The 22,508-nt window shown below is 29.8% G+C and overlaps 3 protein-coding genes across 3 annotated transcripts; 2 read left to right on the top strand and 1 right to left on the bottom strand.

Moving 5' to 3' along the window:
- Nucleotides 1-875: 875 nt before the first annotated feature.
- Nucleotides 876-4,063, bottom strand: LOC125816585 (auxin-responsive protein IAA16). The gene is made up of 5 exons (XM_049496195.1): nucleotides 3,651-4,063; nucleotides 1,903-2,132; nucleotides 1,550-1,685; nucleotides 1,338-1,399; nucleotides 876-1,218 (listed from the first exon to the last, which is right to left on the bottom strand). The coding sequence occupies exons 1-5, from the start codon at nucleotides 3,932-3,934 to the stop codon at nucleotides 1,181-1,183; spliced, it is 750 nt and encodes a 249-aa protein (XP_049352152.1). The 5' UTR covers nucleotides 3,935-4,063; the 3' UTR covers nucleotides 876-1,180.
- A 12,970-nt stretch (nucleotides 4,064-17,033) lies between these two features.
- Nucleotides 17,034-17,864, top strand: LOC125816591 (wound-induced protein WIN1). Its single transcript, XM_049496203.1, has 2 exons — nucleotides 17,034-17,468; nucleotides 17,591-17,864. The coding sequence occupies exons 1-2, from the start codon at nucleotides 17,034-17,036 to the stop codon at nucleotides 17,762-17,764; spliced, it is 609 nt and encodes a 202-aa protein (XP_049352160.1). The 3' UTR covers nucleotides 17,765-17,864.
- Nucleotides 17,865-20,356: 2,492 nt separating this feature from the next.
- Nucleotides 20,357-22,149, top strand: LOC125816587 (wound-induced protein WIN2-like). The gene is made up of 2 exons (XM_049496200.1): nucleotides 20,357-20,912; nucleotides 21,676-22,149. The coding sequence occupies exons 1-2, from the start codon at nucleotides 20,487-20,489 to the stop codon at nucleotides 21,883-21,885; spliced, it is 636 nt and encodes a 211-aa protein (XP_049352157.1). The 5' UTR covers nucleotides 20,357-20,486; the 3' UTR covers nucleotides 21,886-22,149.
- The last annotated feature ends 359 nt before the right edge of the window (nucleotides 22,150-22,508 follow it).

Raw genomic sequence — 22,508 nt, 5'->3', positions numbered from 1 at the left:
AATGTGATTAGACCTAATTTACTGGCATTTGTTAATCAAAAAAGGCAAGTTGTTAATCAATCCTATGGATCTACCACATTGTTCAAGCCCAATGGGTCAATGAACTTACTTAGACCGGGCTTTTTAAAAAAGTTTTCTATGAAATGGGCTTTAGACAGCCTTATTAAAGGTAGCCGCTCAGTGGTTCTATTTAAAACATAGCCTCAATTAGCCACTTTTTCATATATTTGAAATTGATACCTTAACTTCTCTTGTAGCTCATGGTGAACGCTGCCTAGTAGAATTGTGGTTATCTAAAATGAAAATTTTCTTTTGTAGTAGATGTCGAAAACTATGTAATAATATTTTCACTAGCAAGAATAAAAATTCAACAAGTATATATCAATTATTTGTATAACCTAATTTTTCAAATGAAAGGGTATCAATTAAAATTTCTCGATGACGCCACCGTATTGATATATTGAATCTCAAAAAACCATCATCAAGTACTATTACTCCTTCTCTCGAAATTATCATCACAAACAATAATTAAGTAGTTGTTATTGATGAGACCTGACATATATTTCATGAGATTAATTAAGATAGATACAAATTAATCTAAACATCACGATTATAAATGAAAAATGTTTGAACTACCCTTCACATTTTCATCTCTATATTCCTTTTAATTTAATATATATTTGAACATGCATCCAAACAACAAGAAGTGACATATAAGACCTCAAAATGTAGCAAATTAAATAATGTGGTATGGCCACTCACAAAATAATTAATTGATGCCCAACAAACACTAGTGATTGAAATAATTGTGATCCCTATATGTTTGTCCCCATTAGCAAAGCACATGGCCTTGCCTCCCAATAACTTTAAATATGTCATGTTACTTGTCTTCAATTTATTAGATAACTTCAAGTGTCACTTACACATAGGGCCACACATACAATATAATATAAATTCCAAGATTCCCAAAATTGGGCTCCAACCAATATTAGGCTGTCACACACTTGACAACTATTTAGATCTATATATTTCTTCTCATAGATAAACATTTTCACAATTTTTTTCCTTATATATTATATATATAAACCCTTCAAATTACAATAGATTTAGAAACTCCAAGGTCAATATATAATTTGACCATGGAAAAAAAAACAATGAACAATTAATTGGAACAATAAGTTCAGCTCCTGTTTTTGCATTTCTCCACTGCTCTTGGTGCTGCATAAAGTTTAATTATTTATGTTAGTAATATAATTTGGATGAGAAAATAAGGGGAAAATAGTTATAAGTTAATATTTACATAACAAAATAAAAAATAGAAAAGTGTATTAATTTACCTAGTCCAATAGCCTCTGATCCTTTCATTATCCTTAAACGTTTGCATGAATCAACAAACATCCTAAAATAAAAGTAAGAAAATAAAGTTAATCATCAAATTTACATAACTACATAAAATATGTATTACTGCCTCGTAGAGATAGAGATGCTCGAGTGTATGATGGAAAAATAAATGAATGAATATTAGAGATTCATGAATTTAGAAACTTACTCCCAAGGTACATCACCAACAAGCATCCAATCACCATCCTTGTCTTCATAAGTTGGTACATAGTCTGAACCATTTAAGAGGTCTATCAATTTGCTCTCATTCATGAAATCCTTAAATCCTTGAGTCCCACAATTTCCTACACAAATTTCAAGGAATAATAATTGTTACATCAAGACAAAATCAAGTAAAATAATATATTTGTTCCATAATTTTAATGGGCAAAACCTTCCCACCACCAAAGATGTGGGGGTGGCCAAGGATAATAATATTCATTTAGTATTTTATTTTTTAAGACTTCATTATATCACGTTAAAATATGACAAATAAATTGAAACATAAGGATCAGTATTTACCAATTGTAAAAGAGCTGAACATTTTGCCAAGTGCATCAGAGAGTTGTTGGTAACTTTTGTACATCTTCAAGTCCACTTTCCGTAAGTATGGTGCACCGTCAACACTAACTTTCACAAAGGCTGCGCCGGTGCCGGTGCCGGAGCTTTCGCCGGCGCCGGTGGTGTTTTTCTGAACAGTCATTACATTCTTCCTGAATGATCTCACTGGTGGCCAACCCACAACTTGTGCCCTAAGTTATGCAAATAATTAAACATTAATTAGTCACATGCACTTAATTAATTAATTATTTCCACAAATTTATCACATTAATATATTATTAAAAATCCCCAAATTTACTCATATGATGATTTAGCACAAATAAAATGAAAGCGACATGAGCACTGAGAATTCATGAAATAAATAAGATCCTAAAGGTAAAAGTCCAAAATTCAAAAAACTTATAAAATTAGATATTTTATAATAAAGTATTTAGCTAGATGTAAAGTAGTTTTATTACAAGGAGTAGCATTTATGAAATTATTATTATCTTTCTAAGCACACACATGCGTTGTCTCACCAAAAGGTAACAAAGAAATACTCTGTAAAGTACCTCTAGATTTGTTTTTCTAAAGTAATTAATTACATTTTTGAACAAGAAAAAGAGGTGAAAAGATTTAATAAATAAAAGGTCCATGTGTATTCCACTAAAAATGTTGGGTGATGAAAGTAAAAGATTCCAAATGTTTTGTTTTTTCTCCCATCATCTAGACACAACCACAGCCATATCCTAAACTCCAAATTCTCAAAAAGATAGGTTACACTACTGACACCTAACATTTAGATTTTTTTCCATTTTAAATAATTTTTAGAAAAAAAATAATTCAAATTCTTTTACAAGCAATTATACTCTTATACGAAACAATGTTACAGTACAATATTTTTTCCTAAATAATTCAGGGCAGAGTTAAGATTGAGTTATAGATTCCTAATCTGAAAAAGGCTACTACGTTTTGAATAAATTATTTATATATATATTACATAAATTTTAATATAAATATAAAATCTGAACAAAATTATAGAATTCTACCTAACTTAAGAGTCTAGCTCCGCCTCCACTCATACTACTAATAAGAAAAATAAATTTTGTCGTAGCATTCCCAAAATTCTTTCTTAGTTCAATATTTGATCCCTAACATAGATTAGTAAGATACATATAAAATTAATTAACATGATCTACAATGCAAATCCAGTAATTTATAACACAAAAAAAGAGTAATTATAATTTGCATGAGAACAAAAAATATATAAAAGAGATAATTAAACTAAAAAAAAAAAAACAGAAAATGATTCCTTTTATGTTGCAATATATTGTAAGAGTTCAAAATATCATACTCTTCTTTACATAAAAATAAATATTTAAGAACTACCCCAGATAAAATCAGAATTTCAATTTTATGAGTTTTGAAATTGCTATTTCAATTTTATGAGTTTTGAAATTGCTATTTCAATTATTAATGACTAAAACCTAAACTTAATATGTATACATATTCAATGCATTTCTTAATCAAAATCTATTATTTGAGCAAAAACTATATTGAATTCAATCAGACTTCTAACTCCGCCCCTACTACTAGTTCAAAGCATACTCAAAACATGAAACTTAAAATTTCATCACCATATAGATACTACTACTAATTAACAAATAGTATTAATTACTAGCAACAATGATATAACATAATTAAATAATAACACAAATTAATTAACTTACTTGGCTGGTGGCTTAGCAGGATCATTAGAGCTTGGCACAACAATATTATTCTTCTTCTCCTTCATGTTATCAACTTGATTAATATTATCCATTAATGTAGAATCCTTTGAATTAGAAAGGTTTAATTTCAAATCAACAGTTTCTGAAAAGACCCTTTTGCCATTGTTCTTATTAGTTGATTCAACTTCATTTCCATTGGCTCCAGGCAAGCCGAGCCTCAGCTCCGTCTCCGCTTCATAATCCAATCGGATTTTGTCACACTCTGCACCCAACACGCTCGTCATAGTTCTATCAAGATTTTTACGTGGAAACCCTTCGATAAAAATAATTCCGTTTTCTTTTTTTTCTTCTTTCTCTTTGTGTTTTTTAAGATTTTTTAAAGGTGAGTATGAAAGTGTAAGAAGAAGGGTACAATTAGCATGAGAAAGCATGCTATATATGAAATAATATGTGAAGAGTGTGTTGGATAATTAAGTTGTTTTTTAGACGGCAAGGATTTTGCCACGTGGAAATGAATGATTAAACGGGTTGGGCTCGGGTTGTCGGATAGTTTATGTCATGAGTGACGTGTTATTGTTTTTGATTAGTTTTTTTTTAAATAAAAATAAAATAAAATTGTTTTGTTGTTGGAATAATGGATTAAACAAGTTGGCAACTATTTTTGAGTTTGCTTTTTGTTTGTTAGGCTCCACTTATTGTTGTTCTTTTCCTCTCTTTTTTTTTTGCAATAATTAATTAAAAATTATGAGGTAAACAGTATGATGAGACATTAAAGGAGACAACAATGACAACTTTTTTTTTTATGAGCAAACAAAAAGTAATTAATTAAAGGGTAAAATAATTAAAAAGAATAAAGGCAAAAAGTAACAAAAAGATGAGGAAAGAGCCAAGGAACTTTTATCTTTTATAGCTAGATGTTCCCTAAATTATCTGACTTAATTCTTGTGTTCAAATAACTTGTACCATGTAACAAAGTTCTAGATGTTAGTACTCTGTTATTGCCATGCCTTTCTCAAATCTAGTGAAAATGAAAAAAGATACTAAGATTTAATTACGCGGATAAGTAAATATATATTAGTTAATTAGCTAATATAGCTATAGTTTCAATTAATTATGGCTCGCAGGTTAATTTTACCTATTATTACAATTTATGTCGCCTTTGATCTCCTCTTTTATACCTATACAAATACAAATAATACATATGCATATATAATTATGATAAATATACAAATACAATTAGCCTCTCTCCACTCTCTGCCTTCTCTCGCTCGCCTCTCTCCTCTCTCTCCCAATCTTGCTCGCCAGATATACAAATACATATGTATACCAGTTACATATATGTACAATTATCTAACATATATACATATACAGTTTGTCTCTATCCACTCTCTGCCCTCTCTCGCTCTCCTCTCCCAATTTTGCTCGCAAGATATACAACTACATATGTATACGAGTTACATAATTATTTTACATATATACATATACAATTCACCTCTCTTCACTCTCTGCCCTCTCTCGCTTCTCTCCTCCCTCTAACATGTAGCTGCAAATCGTAACTAACAAACTATAGCTATAAAACATAATTAAGTTATTTTTGAGTGTCTATATGCAGAAATTCCCCATATATATTATGTCACAACATAATGAGGCGCTCATGCAACTTAGTTAACATAAAATGAGGCGCTCATGACAACTTAGTTAATCGGCTCACTCTCACTATCAAAAGTCGTTACATTGGTAAGTATCTTTCTGTCCGATATATAATTAAAGGTTTCAGATCCGAATAAATTGTCTTTGATCAAATTTTTCGACATGAATTTAAATTACTTGAGTTCTAATTAAAACCAATTTTATACAGCAGTAATGTGAAACCAACAACAACAAAAAAAACTGCTCAAATATGTCTAACTCAGTCTAAGCTATATAGTCACATCAAAATATATTCTAAACTCATTCATCGATACTAAAATTATTTAGGATAAATTATCATAGCACACTCACAGGAGCTATCCAGTACTGTCTAAACATACATAATAGGAGTGTTGGAGTCCACTGATTTGATGAATGATAACATACATAGTTCATAGTTTTAGGAGTGTTGGAGTCCCCACTGATTTGATGAATGATAATATACATAGTTCATAGTTTTTTTTTAAACCCCAGGATATAATCCGCAGCCGCTACAATCTTTGTCACAGTCTTTGCCCTGGGTAAAATCCTCACTATGTAATAGCCTGCAAACCACACAGGGGATGTAAACCGCACTAGGCAAGCCCTATGCGACAGGCTCGACTTAGAAGGCATTGAGGGGGGATCGATCCCGGGTCATCCGTGTGGATAACCACCCTCCAAACCAACTGAGCCATCCCGAAGGACTACATAGTTCATAGTTGTGATTGTACAAATTAAACATTTTAATATATAATGTACTATGTAAATACTGCATATTTGATTTTATCCCTAGCTAAATTGACTTTCTTCTCTATGAGTTATAGATTTTGAATTCCTTAAACACAAGATTAGAGATTGATTGATCTGTGGTTTACTGTCTTCAAAATACACCTTGAGATTTCAAGTTCAAATATAATATATAAAAGTATTAATATCTGATATATACCTTACGCATTATGAACTTTATATATATATGTCATAAACTCATAATCGGCTGCATAAACACTTGACAAATCATGCATCTTAGTTTTGCTGAGACAAATACAAAATGTTCATAAAACTGCTTTATTAATGCCAATGTCTCAAGTAAGCAATAAGTCAAGGGGGTTCGGTGCATGCAAAAGGTGTATTTAATTAGTACTTAATTAATTTGTCTTATGATGAAATCAAAGAAAGAACAATACTAATTGTATGTCACCGTATTTCAATGTATCATACTTATATCTTATGAGATACACTTATATCGTCACCACAATCATCACCAAAAAATATTTGTATGATACTTGTACTACTCTCTCGTGGATGCATCTAAGGCCAAACTCCATTTAGTTGAGGAAGAATTCTTGAAATAATGAGACTTTTTCTTAGATTAGTTACTTATTTTCTTGTTTTCTACCGTATATACATTATATTAATGTATACTAATGAATTCTTCTATACTTCATTATTTAAAATAGCTCCTCATAATTAATCAAAGTTTTCAAATTTGAGCTCTGGATATGAAAAAATTCTTCATAGAAAACGTTTTCTCTAAAATGGAGACCTATGCGGCACGGATTTAGAATATTCAGACTCTAATACGAGTACCAGACGACAAATGAAAAAAAATAAATAAAAAAATCTTTAGTGATAAAGATATGGGGAATAAAAGATATTACTCTCAACAAAAGTTTTAACTACTATTCCAAAGTCAACATAAATCTTCTCAAATTGATACTCTAAATTACTCTTCTTTCTTTTTTTCAATTCTTTATTTTAAAATCTTCACACCCCTACCATCCCCTTTGGCCAAAACATCCAAAAACAAACATATCTGGCAACCAAAGATTTTAAATTTATTTTTCTAAAAAAAGTCTCAAGACAAAGGAGAAAACATGTGCTAAGCTTTATTGAAGCATAGAGAATAAATAGAGGGCCCAAAAAAATAAATGAAAAGGGTCAAAGGCATGTGCGCCAGCGTCACCTCTACCCAACTCCATCTCTTATGCCATCTTTCCTTCAAACAACCTTAGCTAGCTACTATAGGCCGTGGTGGTGTAACTATTTCACCTTCAATCAGAGGTCTCGTGTTCAAACCCTGATTATGAAGAGAATCATGTTAGGAGGGTCATTCCTGAATGGACCCTATAGTGTGCAATCTAAATTTATTTGGGACTTTAATGTAAGCTCCGAACATCAAGTGAAAATAAAAAAAACTTAGCTAGCTAATACTCCTACAACTATTTATTTCAAGAAATTCCCTTCTACTTTCCTCTCTAAATAAATATATTTCATTTCTTTGCCCTACCATCTTTGTATTATGTTTTTGGTACAACACTAGTATATATTTTAAAAAAACTTTGATTAATTTAAATTTGCATTGCATAAGGTTTATGGAAAGAGGAACTGCGCCTATCGGATTCGTAATCTTAAAATTATGAGTTTTGCATTGTCAATCCTTTTATAAACTTTCTTTTGTTTCAATTTATGTAATAAAATATAATTAGACACAATACTTAAAGAAAGAAAATAAATTTGAAAATTGTGGTGTGAAATAAATATTAGACATTGGAGTGGATGTAATTTTTTTTATTATGGTTATGAAGGGAATTTTTGAAGTGTTTTTAATTATAAAAAGGTGATAATCTTTCCAGACCGACTAAAAAGAAAAATGTGTCATATAAATTGAGATTATAAGGAGAATACTAGATTTGGTATGGATCATTTACATATATTAAGTAGATTTCTTTAACAAACTCTCACTCCCACCAGCTGCCTCATGAAAATAGACTGACTGAGTTATAATATTCTTTCATTTAAAATTCTTTTTTTTTTTGTGGTAGGCTTTGCTCAGAACGTGTCTTGAAATTATATTTTGATCAAAGTAGCATAAACTAATGGTCACAGGAAAATATATAATTGTCAATTTGCTAATTAGAAAAAAAAAAAAATGTTCTTCTGGAACTTTTGCTAATATATGATAGATCTAGGCTGATTTATTTCTAAAATATATAATACTCATCAACAAGCTTTTAATATCTTAATATTTCATGAGCAGAAGATGTATTTCACAATTAGAATTACTTCATATCATGAACCATTATTCTAAAATATAATTCTAATATTTAATCGATATGAATTGTGATAAAATAATTGAAATCCTTCTGTTCATAATAAAAACTCTCATGTTCGATTTCATGCGAACCAAATCCCCTTATTGCGATGAGCGTCACTTCAATAACAAGATCGAACTCTCTGCAATATATATATTCAAAATTTAATCATATTTTAATATAATACGAGTATCAAACTCCTAATAAGTTAGTAGAACATACTAGAAAGTGGAAGAATATGATATATAGTGATCAACTAACAGTCAAAAGGTGAAATTCAAGGAGATGTCAGAGAATATCTATTACTTTTCTCAATTCTTCTGGAATTTTCCTAGCAAAAACTGGTTTTATAATAAAGTAAAAAGTTACTTAAATTAAAATAAAATAAAATTAGTAGCAATAATTTTTATGCCAAATGGATATGTATTCCAGTTTTACTTTCCTCTTTTAAGTCCTGGTAACTTGATTTAAGATTAATCAACTTGATTATCATCAATTTAATAGTATATAATTAGTGTCAAAATATTTATGCCATCGAAAATGTCTCAATCATTTGAGGAGGAATGACATAATTCTCTAATTAATTACCCTCCAACAGTACTTTGTTTAAAATAATGCAAAGCACAACCAACTTTTCCCAAAGATTATATATTTTCCAAAATGTTTGTTTTAAAATTTAGTTATTCAAAACTACTTCAAACATTATATTATAATATAACGTGTTAGAATTAAAACAGTATAGTTGACACTAAAATAAATAACTTTCTTAATAAAAATAGAGAAAATAAGTTTCATAAATGACAGTTCAAGTTTACATAACAAAATCAACTTGTGTGATGGTATGTTTTTTCTATTTAATTATTTGATATTTAAAACATACCGACTCAATTAAATTGAAAGTCGTTTTGAGTAAATTTACTATGTATGAGGATAAAGTCTTCCTAGAGATCAATATTTTTTCATTCACAAAATTTGAATTTTAAACATTTGATTAAGAATAAAGAATTTCAACGAGTTTTCCATATTCTATGATGGTTGTATCATGTATGATTAGGTCAACTTTAAAATCTATTAATTTTGGAAGTAATTTTACTAAAATTGATCATTTTCTTGTTGGGCGGAGAGTTAGACAAAAGCGCGGCAGTATTTTAACAGATAATTCAAACATATTGTCATTATAGACTATAGGTGCGTTCCGTAAGAAATTATTCAATATTTTCATGTTTGATCAAAGAATTTTTTTTATACAAACGACATTCCATATAGGAGAATTTAGATTTTTTATATCATGATTACTGTACTTAAAAAAAACAAGGAAAATATGTCAGTAGATAATATTTACATGTAACGTGAAATGTCAGTAGATAATATTTTATCAATTTAAAAAAAGATATACATAAATACCTAATTTTGTTAGGGATCACAAGTTCACGTCCTCCATATTTTGCACATAAATACATTTCTATTTTTACCTTCACCTCTCATAGTATTTATTTAGATTATGTATAAACACTTTTATTTACATATCAAACACAAAAAACATATTTATTTTTCTGAAAAAAAATATTTTTCGTGAAAAACATTTTCCTCGACACGAGCACACCTATATAGTTAGACTTCCTTATTACTTATTACAGTCTTGGAATCACATGGCACAAATTTTCCGTCCATTATCTCTACTCTCCGTCCACTTTTCCGTTCTCAAAAAGGCAGTCAAACATGTTTTTTATGGTTTAAATTAGTGGCAGAGCTAAGGTCCAAAGAGAGTCAAATGATTATATTTTGTATAGATATGCTAAAATTTCATTTTATGTTATTATATATATAAATTAGAAGTGACAAATGAGTGTGTAAATAAATTGAATTAATAAATAATTTTATCCAGTTTTCCTCAAAATTTACGTGGGTAAAGACAAATTGAGTCAAAGATGAATTAATCAACAAGTCATATCCAACACCACCATTTTTACAAATTTCAAATTTACATTCTATGACCTACATTGGACTTTCCTAATTTAAGAAACAAACAATATAAGTAAAACATATAATACATAAACGTGTCTTTTAACTTTGTTTCAGTTAATATTTGTATCCTTTAATTTTTGGTATACATAAATAGACACTTAAACTTGTATAAAATTGAACGAGTAGACACATACATATAAATAAGTTTGAGCAGCTTCAGATATTCAGTGTATCAAGTTCAAGCCTAACTTTAGTTAGATGAAATATATGATATGTCACACAAGTGAAGTTCAAACACACGTGAATGAAGCTCATTCAGTTTTTACATGACGTACCGTAATTCAATTATTATTGCTTAAATTTCAGTCATATTCAACCATTTCTGAGATTTTTGTACATGTATAAACATGTTGTATATGTGCATGTATATGAAATATACATAGCCAACAACGAATTAATTTGAATGAAAGAGAAAACGTAAAGAGCAGCGAATGAAAAAGATATGTCTACAGTAGTGTCGCGGCTCAAAGACAAAGTGAACTGTTGACTATTAGGCCCATTTAGGGCCCACAAGGCCCTCGTGTGTTTTTGGGCCCATAAACAGCTCATGGTCATCCATATTTTTTTGTCCACAAAAAATCACTTACTTTTCACCATCCTCTTCTTAAATGTCACACGTGTACATTTAATGCCTTTTTTCTTATGAGTAAGGCACTTTAATTCTCCTCTCTCCCGTCTCATATTAATTGTCAATTTTTTGACTATACATTTTTTAAAAGAAATTATTAAAAAAAAATTACTAATATTTTTTATTCTGGGCTTTACAAACTTGTTTACAATTTCAATGGTAAAATGAGAAAAATTAATTAGTTCTCTCTTTTGGTTTTACAAATTGACGAGTAATTTAGAATAACTATTTTTGATGATATAAACAACTAATATGAAAAGAAGGAATTAATATTCATAAAAGCTTGTTTCTCTCATTCTCTTTTTTATATATGCATAGTGAGTCGAGGGGTGAATTCAAATTATAATCATAAGCATTTTTGATACATAACAATCTCCCCGTTGAACTAACTTTAATTATGATATATAGTAATTCATGACTAATTTGGAGTTAGTGTTATGTTTGCCAGATAATATGAATCAAATTATCTATGATTAACAAAGCTCTTTTTATGTGTGTGTCTTCAAAGACAAAGATAAACATAACAAATTCTTCGGCCCATCGATGAGCAAAGACACCCAAGTCGAACCCCATGCTACCTATCACTCCCCTCATCTCCATAGTTGTGTGGCCGAACTGGTGGTTTTAATATCAATTGTTTTAGTCTAAAAATACTCTTAGTATAATACAATATTACTCGTTCGGAACCAAATCTCCATATTTTCTCTCTCTAGAGACCTCACACCAAAAGTATTCGACCCTTATAAACAACTCATGGTCATCCATATTTTTCTGTCCACAAAAAATCACTTACTTTTCACCATCCTCTTCTTAAATGTCACACGTGTGCATTTAATGCCTTTTTTTTGTTATGAGTAAGAGACACTTTAATTCTCATCTATCTCCGTCTCATATTAATTGTCAATTTTTTGATTATACGTTTTTTAAAAGAAATTATAAAAAAAAAAAAATTACTACTAATTTACCTATTAACTTTTTTTTCTGGACTTTACAAACTTGTTTACAATTTCAATGGTAAAATGAGAAAAAGTAGTTAGTTCTCTCTTTTGGTTTTGCAAATTGACAAGTAATTTAGAATAACTATTTTTGATGATATAAACAACTAATATGAAAAGAAGGAATTAATATTCATAAAAGCTTGTTTCTCTCTTCTTTTTTTTATATATGCACAACGAGTTGAGGGTGAATTCAAATTATAAACATAAGCACTTTTGAGTTGAGAAAATTATAAGTTTCAATATGTGTGTGTTAACAATTGATACATAACAATCATCCCCTTGAACTATTATGATGCATAGTAACTCGTGAACTAATTTGGAGATAATGTGTTATGTTAGCCAGATAATATTATTCAAATAATTTATGATCACCAAAGCTCTTTTTATGTGTGCGTCTTCAAAGACATAGACAAACACAACAAATTCTTCGGCCCATCGATGAGCAAAGACACCTAAGTCGGACCCCATGCTATCTATCACTCCCCTCATCTCCATACTTGTGTGGCCGAATCGGTGGTTTTAATATCAATTGTTTTAATCTAAAAATACTCTTAATATAAAATAATATTACTTGTTCGAAACCAAATCTCCATATTTTCTCTCTCTAGAGGCCTCACACCAAAAGTATCCAACCCTTATAAAAATCTTTTTTTCCTTTTCTATTTTCCATATAAAACTTTCTTTCACACACATACCTAACATAATGTGTACTTGTTTTAGTTCATATATATATATATATATATGAGTGTCAAAATTGAGCTCAACTATGGATAACCTATCCAAGCCGCCTAGAATTTTAAGAGTTGAGCTTAAGATAATTTGAATTGGATTCAATCTCAACTCATTTAGGGCTTAACCCATAATAAGAGAATCCTCAATTGATGCCAATTTAATCTCCAATTTCAATCCGTTTTAACTCTTTATTTGCATTGATGTAATGTATGTTCCTATATTGAAGGTATGAATTACTATCTATTTTATTTCTTTTAGGTTTTATCTATCAATTTGTAACTTCTTTTTTTATTTTTTCTTGAGTTGAAATTCAAATTGTGGTTATACAACTTAAATAACATTATATTTAAATTATTGAGATTAAGCGATTCAAATTGGGTGGGTCAGGACTCAAGACCCAACCCGTTTTAAGCTCATTTGAGCCCAACGTAAACTTATGCGGGTCAAAATCAAATCCAATTTCTATTTCAACCTATTTTAATATATTCAATTTCAACTCAATCTGCCCATTTGACACCTCTCTATATATATGTAGGGTTCAGACTTAAAACACTATATTTTTATCGAATCTATTGTTGGATCTGCCATGGGATAAGTCAATATCTTTGTCCTTCTAAAGGAAATTAAATTAGTTATTGCAAATTGATGTGAGAGTCCTATCATATATAATCACAAATTAAATTCTTTAATTTTTTGTTAGTGACATTCATGTTATTGAATTCTTACATTTATATCACACAATAAGAGAGTTCTATTGCAATGAGCCAATACTTTTTGTGGTGAAATTTCTTATTCTTATGTTCATGATGAGATTAAATTTAGTTAAGTAGTTAAATAGAATGCTTCAAAAAATACTAGTACAAAAAATCACTTATTAATTTCTAGTTTACTTTTATTATTAACTATAATCATCTTTTCAATACATTTCTCAAAATATCGAATTTAGTATATTCAAAGAGTGATATACTGAAATTGTTATTCTATTTATTGCTCCTTAAAGATTGTACCAAGTCTACCCGACAAGTAAAAGATGCATGGCGGAGGGAGTACTACTAACTTTTTTTTTTCTTGAACAAATTAATTTTTGTTTTAAAATTCTTCTTTATTATGTTGTTTATATATGTTTTGTCTCTTTCCTCATTTATCAATATTTATTATAACATTAGACTATTCCATACTTATTATATTGTATAAATTATAGGAACCACATATTATAAGTATTAAATAACATCCTATCCCTTCTACTTTTCTATTTACCAAAAATCCCTTAAAAATGATGTTTGCGGGATACATAGCGTTGTGCACGGGATACATTAGGTTTGATACATTCCACATAGCGGGATACATAGCGTTGTGCACGAGATATATTCCACATAGCGGGATACATAGCGTTGTGCACGGGATACATGCGGGATACATAGCGTTGTGCACGGGATACATAGCGTTTGATACATTCCACATAGCGGGATACATAGTGTTGTGCACGGGATACATAGGTAAATAAGGGATTTTTGAATTTTTTTAAATAAGTAGGGATAAATGGATATTAAAGTAAGTAAAGGAGTGTAGTTAAGTAATTTGTCCTATTATATTATCTTTATTTTATCTGTAACATATAACCTTTTCATGCATGCATGGGAAGACTTGTAACAAAACCGTACTGTCCTTTCATTCAAACTGGCTTTCTATATTAAAGCCCCAACTGTTCCTTTTTTCCTATGAATATGAAAAATCTTTAATAATATAATAAGTAGATACATTTAACTTGGTCTACTATATCCAGTCGACACTTACCAAACAAGTCAAAGAACACTTTCGACATTATTAATCGAATATGACTCTATCAGAATAGTCAGATTCAAGATTTAAATTTGAAGCAATCAATTTCTAAAAATCTTAGTGTAACATACATTGCAGTTATAGAATTATGGATTTGAATTCAATTATAGTGATTTTTATGTGTGTAATATTTTTCATGTTGAAAATATTGAATTCAAATAAATTTATTAGATTGAAGTTATATCAACTTCTCTAGATATGAGTGAGACATATTCATGAATCATGGCAATCAATTGGTTAGAGACAAGTTCACATATATGCCCATAATTTACCGAGTATAGTCTGTCCAATCAAAAAAAGATATTTTAACTATTAAAATTAAATTGTTTGATTTGATGTACATCGTAAGTATTCATTGCGAGTAAGTTTTTATTGTTTCACGAATTAGGACAAATCACAAAAGGAAGGAATGAAAGTGAAAGAAATCAAGAATGCGTGTGGATATACACTTTTGACTATAATATGAATCTTATCCCTTGAAATCAATTCATTCTTAATGATAGAAAAGGTATACAGTAAATTTACTCAACTATTCGTGTAAAAATCTCAATAATTTTATTTCAAGGATATAAAATTTTGAATCCATAATTTCACAAGTATAATGAGTTCAATGCAGAAATCTAAAGATCAAACCCATCAAATTTAAATTTTGAATTCACCTATACGTTAAGCACAAAGGTGAACAAACCCTATTTTATAAATATTTAAATTAGGTTTTGTAATATATATGAGATTCAAGCCGAATGAATTTTATGCATTATTCCCAGATGGACATAAAAGCCCACAAGTTCATTAAATTTTTTCTTCAAAATTGTTGTAAAATTAAGAATATAATTTGTGCCAAATATTGGGTATATGTGCTTAGATGAGTTTTGATGCAGAAACCAATGTTGGGCTTCATAGGCCCATATAATCTCTTTATATGAAAAAAATGATTTTTTTTAGATATCTTCATCTGATTTGATCTTTACAAATGTTTTGAGGCTTTCTTCCAATGAAAATCACACATATTTTTAATTAACTTCTTTGTGATTTTTTTGACTCAAATACTGTTATTGTTAGATCACCGATGCAACAATTGTGAGAGTCAAAATTGTATTGACAATAATCATGAATCTTATAGCTCTATAATTTGCGAGTGCAGATTATTGATGCAATAATTAGGAAATCCAAAATTCTCATAACTATAGAGAGTACAATAAGGTCGCGTTAGGATTTTCTTTTTTTTTAGTTTTACGATCAAGAGTCTTAATAACTAGAAGCTAGTCATAATCGAGAAATAATCTAGATGCGTACTTCACATTTGCCAAACCTTATCGCAAAGCTATAAGACATACATATTTTATTTTGGGTAAAAAATTATGGTAACTTGTGCATTTTATTTTAGAAAGGTAATTTCATATTGAGACAATTAGACAAGTCATGTCTAACAACTAAGTCGAACCATTTCAGTAAATAATCCTTGATTTGTTTTATTTTATACAATGATATTTAATCTAATAGAAAGCTTAAATTATTATTTTGACTAACATATTATAATAAAAGAATTGGAGAAAAGATAAATGAATAATTGTAGAACTAGTTTGATAAACTTAACTATTAATTTGACATCATAATTAAAATCACGACTTCATATCGAACGTCCTGGTAAGCGAACCTTTACAAGCCAAACTCTAGCTTATACTAGGAAAAAGGACAGTCCAACATTTTCGTCAATAGCCGCCTCAATCACTTTAAAAGCCGCCTACTAGCATTACTAGTGGACACGTCTTCTAAAATCCTCTCTATTGAAATTTAATCCCCCAAGTATATAGGGCAGACCTATCCTTTTCTATCAACAAAAAATAATAATTTTGATACAGAATTTACATTTAAATTTAAAAATATATAAATAATTTATTTAAAATCTAGTAATTTTTTTCTAAAATTTAAACTCATAGACTTAAAATACTGATTCCACTTTTGCACGATGAAAACGTGCATGTTCATGACATTGCCTTAAAAAAAGGGGCACTTTCACATACTTTTTGTTTTTTTTTCGAGTCTGCATAATTGGAAGAACACATGATATCGAATTGTCGAGTGTAGTACACTCTAGAATTCTGACTCAATCGAATTGAGCAAATGGTTGAAATAAATAGTATAGAGTAGTTAAATGTTATGAATATAATTAAGATGATTTGAACTCTTATATTTGTACGCGTAATCCATTTCAATACAATATGCAAATGAATGAAATTAGTAAATTTTTAATATCCCAAATTTCCAACTCAAGTTGTCAAACTAATTAATTCAGTCTAAGTAGCTATTAGCTATCACTTTTGAAAAAAATGTGCTATAAAAACCCGCAAGTAATAAGATCAAATTATACTACAAATTAATTAACTCTTTCGAGAAAATGGTGAAGCTAAGTAATAGTACTATTTTGTTATCTTTGTTCCTTTTCAGCATAGCCGCAATTGCCAACGCACAGCAATGCGGTAGACAAAAGGGCGGTGCCTTATGCAGCGGCAACTTGTGTTGCAGCCAATTCGGGTGGTGTGGATCAACACCCGAATTTTGTTCACCTAGCCAAGGTTGCCAGAGCCGCTGCACTGGTGGTGGATCAACCCCAAACCCAACTCCAACTCCAGCTGGTAGCGCGCAAAATGTTCGTGCAACATATCATATATATAACCCGCAGAATGTTGGGTGGGACCTGAATGCTGTTAGTGCTTACTGCTCAACTTGGGATGCTAATAAGCCTTTGTCCTGGCGGAAGAAGTATGGTTGGACTGCTTTCTGTGGTCCAGTCGGACCTCGTGGTCGAGACTCTTGTGGCAAGTGCTTAAGGGTAAGATATATTTCATTATAAAGACCAAGTTTTTGTTCAAACTTTCATACCACGTTACATACATTAATTAATTAATTAGTCAAAGTTTAGTGATTTTTTTTTATGTATAAAATATGTATCAGGTGACAAATACACGTACAAGAGCTCAAACGACAGTAAGAATCGTGGATCAATGTAGTAACGGAGGACTAGACTTGGACGTCAACGTTTTTCGACAAATCGACACAGACGGAAATGGAAATCATCAAGGCCATCTTATTGTGAACTACCAGTTTGTTGATTGTGGTGATAATTAATCTTATACTAGTTGACACAGAATTATAAGATTCATGTTTGACTACCCAAATAAATGTTAAAGTATGAGATGAAACTAATAATAACAATAAAGTTATTTCCTTAAGCATTTTAGAAAAGTTATTCCGAATTGAGACAAGTCATGTACGTCCAATAAAGTTGATCCATTGAGTAAATAATCCCTCCTTTGTTTTATATAATGCAATGATATTTAATCGAACGTAAAACTAAGATGTTAATATGCCGTATATATAATAATTAATGGAAATATAAATAAGTGTAAATGGTTTTTAATGTTTTGAAATGTCCAAAATTAGACATTATGCCGTATAAAATGAAAAGGAAACAATAAATTGTTGGGAAGAGGAGGGAAAGCAAGACTTAGATATTCCCATATGCGAAGAGGATGTGTGAAGATGCGTCAGTGAGGAGGTTGGTTAGACTTATAGTAGGAGTTAGATAGGATATGTCATAACGTTAGTTGACTGATGACATGACCTTAGATAAAAATGTATGGAGGCCGAGGACTATGGTATAAGATTAAAAATCAGTTGAGTGTTATCGTACTTTTAATAACAGTATGATTTAAATATCACATAGCTTCTTTTTCTCTAGTGTGTATTGATATCCGTTGCTACACTTGTTTCCTATATTGTTATTTTGTTGTCTCATTTTCTTCCTTACTATCCTGTGTCGATTATTCTTTTGAGTTGATGTTCTATGCAATAATCTACCTTCCTAAACCTTACTTGTGAATTTATACTGAATATGTCGTCGCTATTGTGAATTCATGATTTATTATATGCAAAATCAGATTTTTTATATACATATTTTCTAAAATTGATCTAATATCATTTTAAGTTATTTATCTAAAAATATATAAATTTATTTCCATTTAATACTTTCTTCTTCATTAATAGTAACACTCATATTATAAATTTTTCAAACTTCGTGCATCGTAGAGATAAACAAATAGGATAAGATGCAAATTTTTGAGTAGTGATATTAAATTTCATAATTTGTGTGGTGGTATAAGCATAGTTCCAAAAATTGGTCTGTTAGACTCATTTATTCAGCTATACCTCTATTATCAACGCATTTGTGGATCAGAAGTAGAAATAAACTTAAGAAAGGTACTTTTTGTCTCTTAATTATTCCTACTGTATTTTAATTTTTATTTTAGTCTTTGTTTAAAATTTAATGTTTTTTCTTACTATATAGGGAATATACAATTATTTTTATTTATATAAAATAATTATTGACTTACAGGGGTCATCGAGTTCACGTGAATCCATACTTCCCTCCTCAAATCATATATATTAGTGTTATATTTTTTTATTTTTTTGTTAAATATAGATATGTGAACCCACAATCGAAGTATCATATAACTCGATAATAATTGGTGCAACTCTAAGTGAGATTATAATTTTGAATTTTATATCTATCTTGCATTATTTTTCTTTCTACAATTGGGTAACACCTCTTTAAGTGGTTATAATTAATAGCACTTTTGGCGTTTTAATTAATTAAACGTTTCAATTTTGGACCTATAATTTTAAAATTTTAACTGTTTTTAATGACACAAACTTACAGGTCAAACCTATTAGATCCACTTTTTTATAATAGTGCACCCATCACCTTGAAATTCTGGATACGTTGCTTCTCAAATACTTAAATGATTTAGTATGTAATTATTCGTTAAATTTATACAAAAATTTCATAGGTAGATTGGATCAAACACACATATCAAGTAAAGTTTGGCTTTCTTAAAGGTCCTTTTATTTTTAATTCAACGAGGAGGACCTTCTCTAGGCAATTACTAGAAACGACGCATTCCAACATATTTTTAATAGCCACCTCAAGTCGTGCACTTCTAAAAGCCGCCATTAATTTTTTTTATTCGATATCTGTATTAAAGTCAATTTATATCTGAATTTGTATTTGATATTCATATTAAAATTTAAATATATTTGATTTTGTACCGTATAAGTCTCTATTCGAGAAAAAATGCTCCCTACCAAATGTTCTTTTATAATTAGGACTTGAATCCAAGAACTTTAATTAAGGAAAGAGCAACCTCATTCACTGCCTTGATCATTTCATTAGTTAATACCATATAAAAAGTTCCATGTACTCTCTGCTAGTCTGCTTACAACAAATTATATTATATTATATTATCATAATTAATTAAAATCAAATACAATTTATTTTAAAAAATGTACTCTTTATGATATATTATTATATATTTTTTCGTTTCAATTTGTTTGATTTGCTTTTTTTTTTTAATCTGTTTCAACAAAAATAATTTTTTTATCAACTCTTTAAATTTCGCCTTTCTACTTAAGTATGTCTAAGATCACAAAATTATATAACATTTTCATACATTTAATATTAATTTAAAATTATAAAATTAAAAAGTGTACTTTATTTTTTTTAAAAAAACCATAATCGTGTCCGATCAAAATAAATCATATAATTGAAATGAAAGGAAGTATATGTCATACGTAATAATTATTAATCTTATCCCTACTGACATTGACTTAAAAATAACACGTATTAATTAATTAAAATAGTGCCAGTCTAAGCTGCCGCAAGCACGCAAATTTCACGGATCACACAAACAAAATAAATACAGTACATAAATAAAGTCCTATAAAACCCCCCAAATCTATTAAATCAAACGTACATCAATCAAATAATACCTACACTTTTGGATTAAAAAAAATGGTTAAGCTAAGTTGTGCTCCTATTTTACTAGCTCTGGTTCTCTGCATCAGCCTAACCTCAGTTGCCAACGCACAGCAGTGCGGAAGTCAAAGGGGCGGAGCGTTATGTGACAACAACTTATGTTGCAGCCAATTCGGGTGGTGTGGATCGACACCCGAATATTGTTCACCTAGCCAAGGTTGCCAGAGCCAGTGCAGTGGAAGTGGACCAGCTCCAGGCCAAGGGGGCAGCGCGCAAAACGTTCGTGCAACATATCATATATATAACCCACAGAATGTTGGGTGGGATTTGAATGCTGTTAGCGCTTACTGTTCAACTTGGGATGCTAATAAGCCTTTGTCCTGGCGGAAGAAGTATGGTTGGACTGCTTTTTGTGGTCCAGTCGGACCTCGTGGTCGAGACTCGTGCGGAAAGTGCTTAAGGGTAAGATATACTACATCCTTCCGCTTTTATTGTTAATTCAGAAAAGTTGAAATTAGTGAGTTATCAGAAACAACGAATAAAGTATATATTGAGATTTAATTATTCATATCAAGGTCCTAATCATAATCAGGATAACAAATGTATTTTTCCCAAGTAAGATTTCTTTAAAACTATGATTTTGAATGAGTACTGGTCAACATTCACTGGTTTTGGTCAAATTGATAGAGTAATTAATTTGATGAGTTTTTTTTTTTTTTGGTAATTGAAGTATATGTTCCTAGACTTTCTGTGTAATTAGATCTAAATTGACTTTTACAACAAAAACCAGTCACAAAGAAAGCGATTGTTATATAATTTATTCAAAATTATCTCTCTAGTTCACGATCTAGATTGTGCTTCTTTTTAAAAAAAAATCTAATTGTGAATTATAATATCTTGTGAATTACGATTATTTTGAGAGTTTCATTTCCATCAATACTAATTTGGTATACTTTGGTTTGACTATAAATTAAAAGGAAACAAGCAGTGTTTATTCAAACAAAGGGAACAGAAAGTTTCCTTGTTTAGCAATACGAAAGTAGTTCTAGTATTGAGATGTTTAATTAATATTAATAAGAGTTTTTAGGCTTATTTTGTGATAGCGTAACTCATTAAAAGAGTCTGAAGTAATGATCATTGACTTTTGAATGTCACTATCATCTTATTAATACATAGTTTCTAAATAATATTACTTAACTAATACCATCGCAAATTATGTATACAGGTGACAAATACACGTACAGGAGCTCAAACGACGGTGAGAATCGTGGATCAATGCAGCAACGGCGGACTAGATTTGGACATTAACGTTTTTCAACAAATCGATACAGACGGAGTAGGAAATCAACAAGGACACCTTATTGTGAACTACCAATTTGTTGATTGTGGCGACAATGTCAATGTTCCTCTGCTCTCTGTTGTTGACAAAGAATGAGAAACAACTACATGGCTCTGTTTAGTCTAATGGTTGTATAAAAGTCATCTTTGATGATTTAAAAAAAGAATAAAAGAACAAAATGAAAAAGAAAAAAAAAAGGTTCTTAGAAGGGGTTAGTCAATTCCATATGATCTGTTGATCATGAATGTCTTCATTTAAGAAAAAGTGAGTTGAAGTGTGTATTGTATTTGTGATCATTTTGTACTCGACTTTTTTGTATTTTGAATAAGAAATTCCTACAACTCTTGTTTGCGGATTGAATTGGGATGTTATTTATGTTATCTAGTGAGTGATGTAATGTCGTAATTTTCCTATTTCTAGAAAAATCACTTTTTGAAATGTTCTAAGTATAAAACAATTTGAGAAAAATACTTAGAAAAGAGTCGCCACTTAATTTTTTAAAGAAATTAAGAAAACTTATAATTCTCAAAGATTTAAACAGAAAAAATCATTTGAAAATACCAAAGAAGGTTCGGGGTTCAATTTACACTTCGAGAAGGGTTTAAGCATTCGAAGTGTCCGCTAACATGCGGTTGACTTGCGACTTGACTTAAAATATATTTGACTATTTTTAGAAAAAATAATAACATAAAAAATATATAATAATTTACACTAATCGA

Source organism: Solanum verrucosum, unplaced genomic scaffold, assembly GCF_900185275.1.
Source record: "Solanum verrucosum unplaced genomic scaffold, falcon-dt-bn FXZP01000261.1, whole genome shotgun sequence".
Lineage (NCBI taxonomy): Eukaryota > Viridiplantae > Streptophyta > Magnoliopsida > Solanales > Solanaceae > Solanum > Solanum verrucosum.
This window is presented reverse-complemented; position numbering and strand designations above follow the sequence as displayed.

Coding starts and splice junctions, on each gene's coding strand:
- LOC125816591 (XM_049496203.1), top strand. CDS start 17,034: ATGGTGAAGCTAAGTAATAGTACTATTTTGTTATCTTTGTTCCTTTTC. Junction 17,469..17,590: donor CTTGTGGCAAGTGCTTAAGG/GTAAGATATATT, acceptor AATATGTATCAG/GTGACAAATACACGTACAAG.
- LOC125816587 (XM_049496200.1), top strand. CDS start 20,487: ATGGTTAAGCTAAGTTGTGCTCCTATTTTACTAGCTCTGGTTCTCTGC. Junction 20,913..21,675: donor CGTGCGGAAAGTGCTTAAGG/GTAAGATATACT, acceptor TTATGTATACAG/GTGACAAATACACGTACAGG.
- LOC125816585 (XM_049496195.1), bottom strand. CDS start 3,934: ATGACGAGCGTGTTGGGTGCAGAGTGTGACAAAATCCGATTGGATTAT. Junction 1,400..1,549: donor GTTGGTGATGTACCTTGGGA/GTAAGTTTCTAA, acceptor CTTTTATTTTAG/GATGTTTGTTGATTCATGCA. Junction 1,219..1,337: donor ATCAGAGGCTATTGGACTAG/GTAAATTAATAC, acceptor AACTTTATGCAG/CACCAAGAGCAGTGGAGAAA.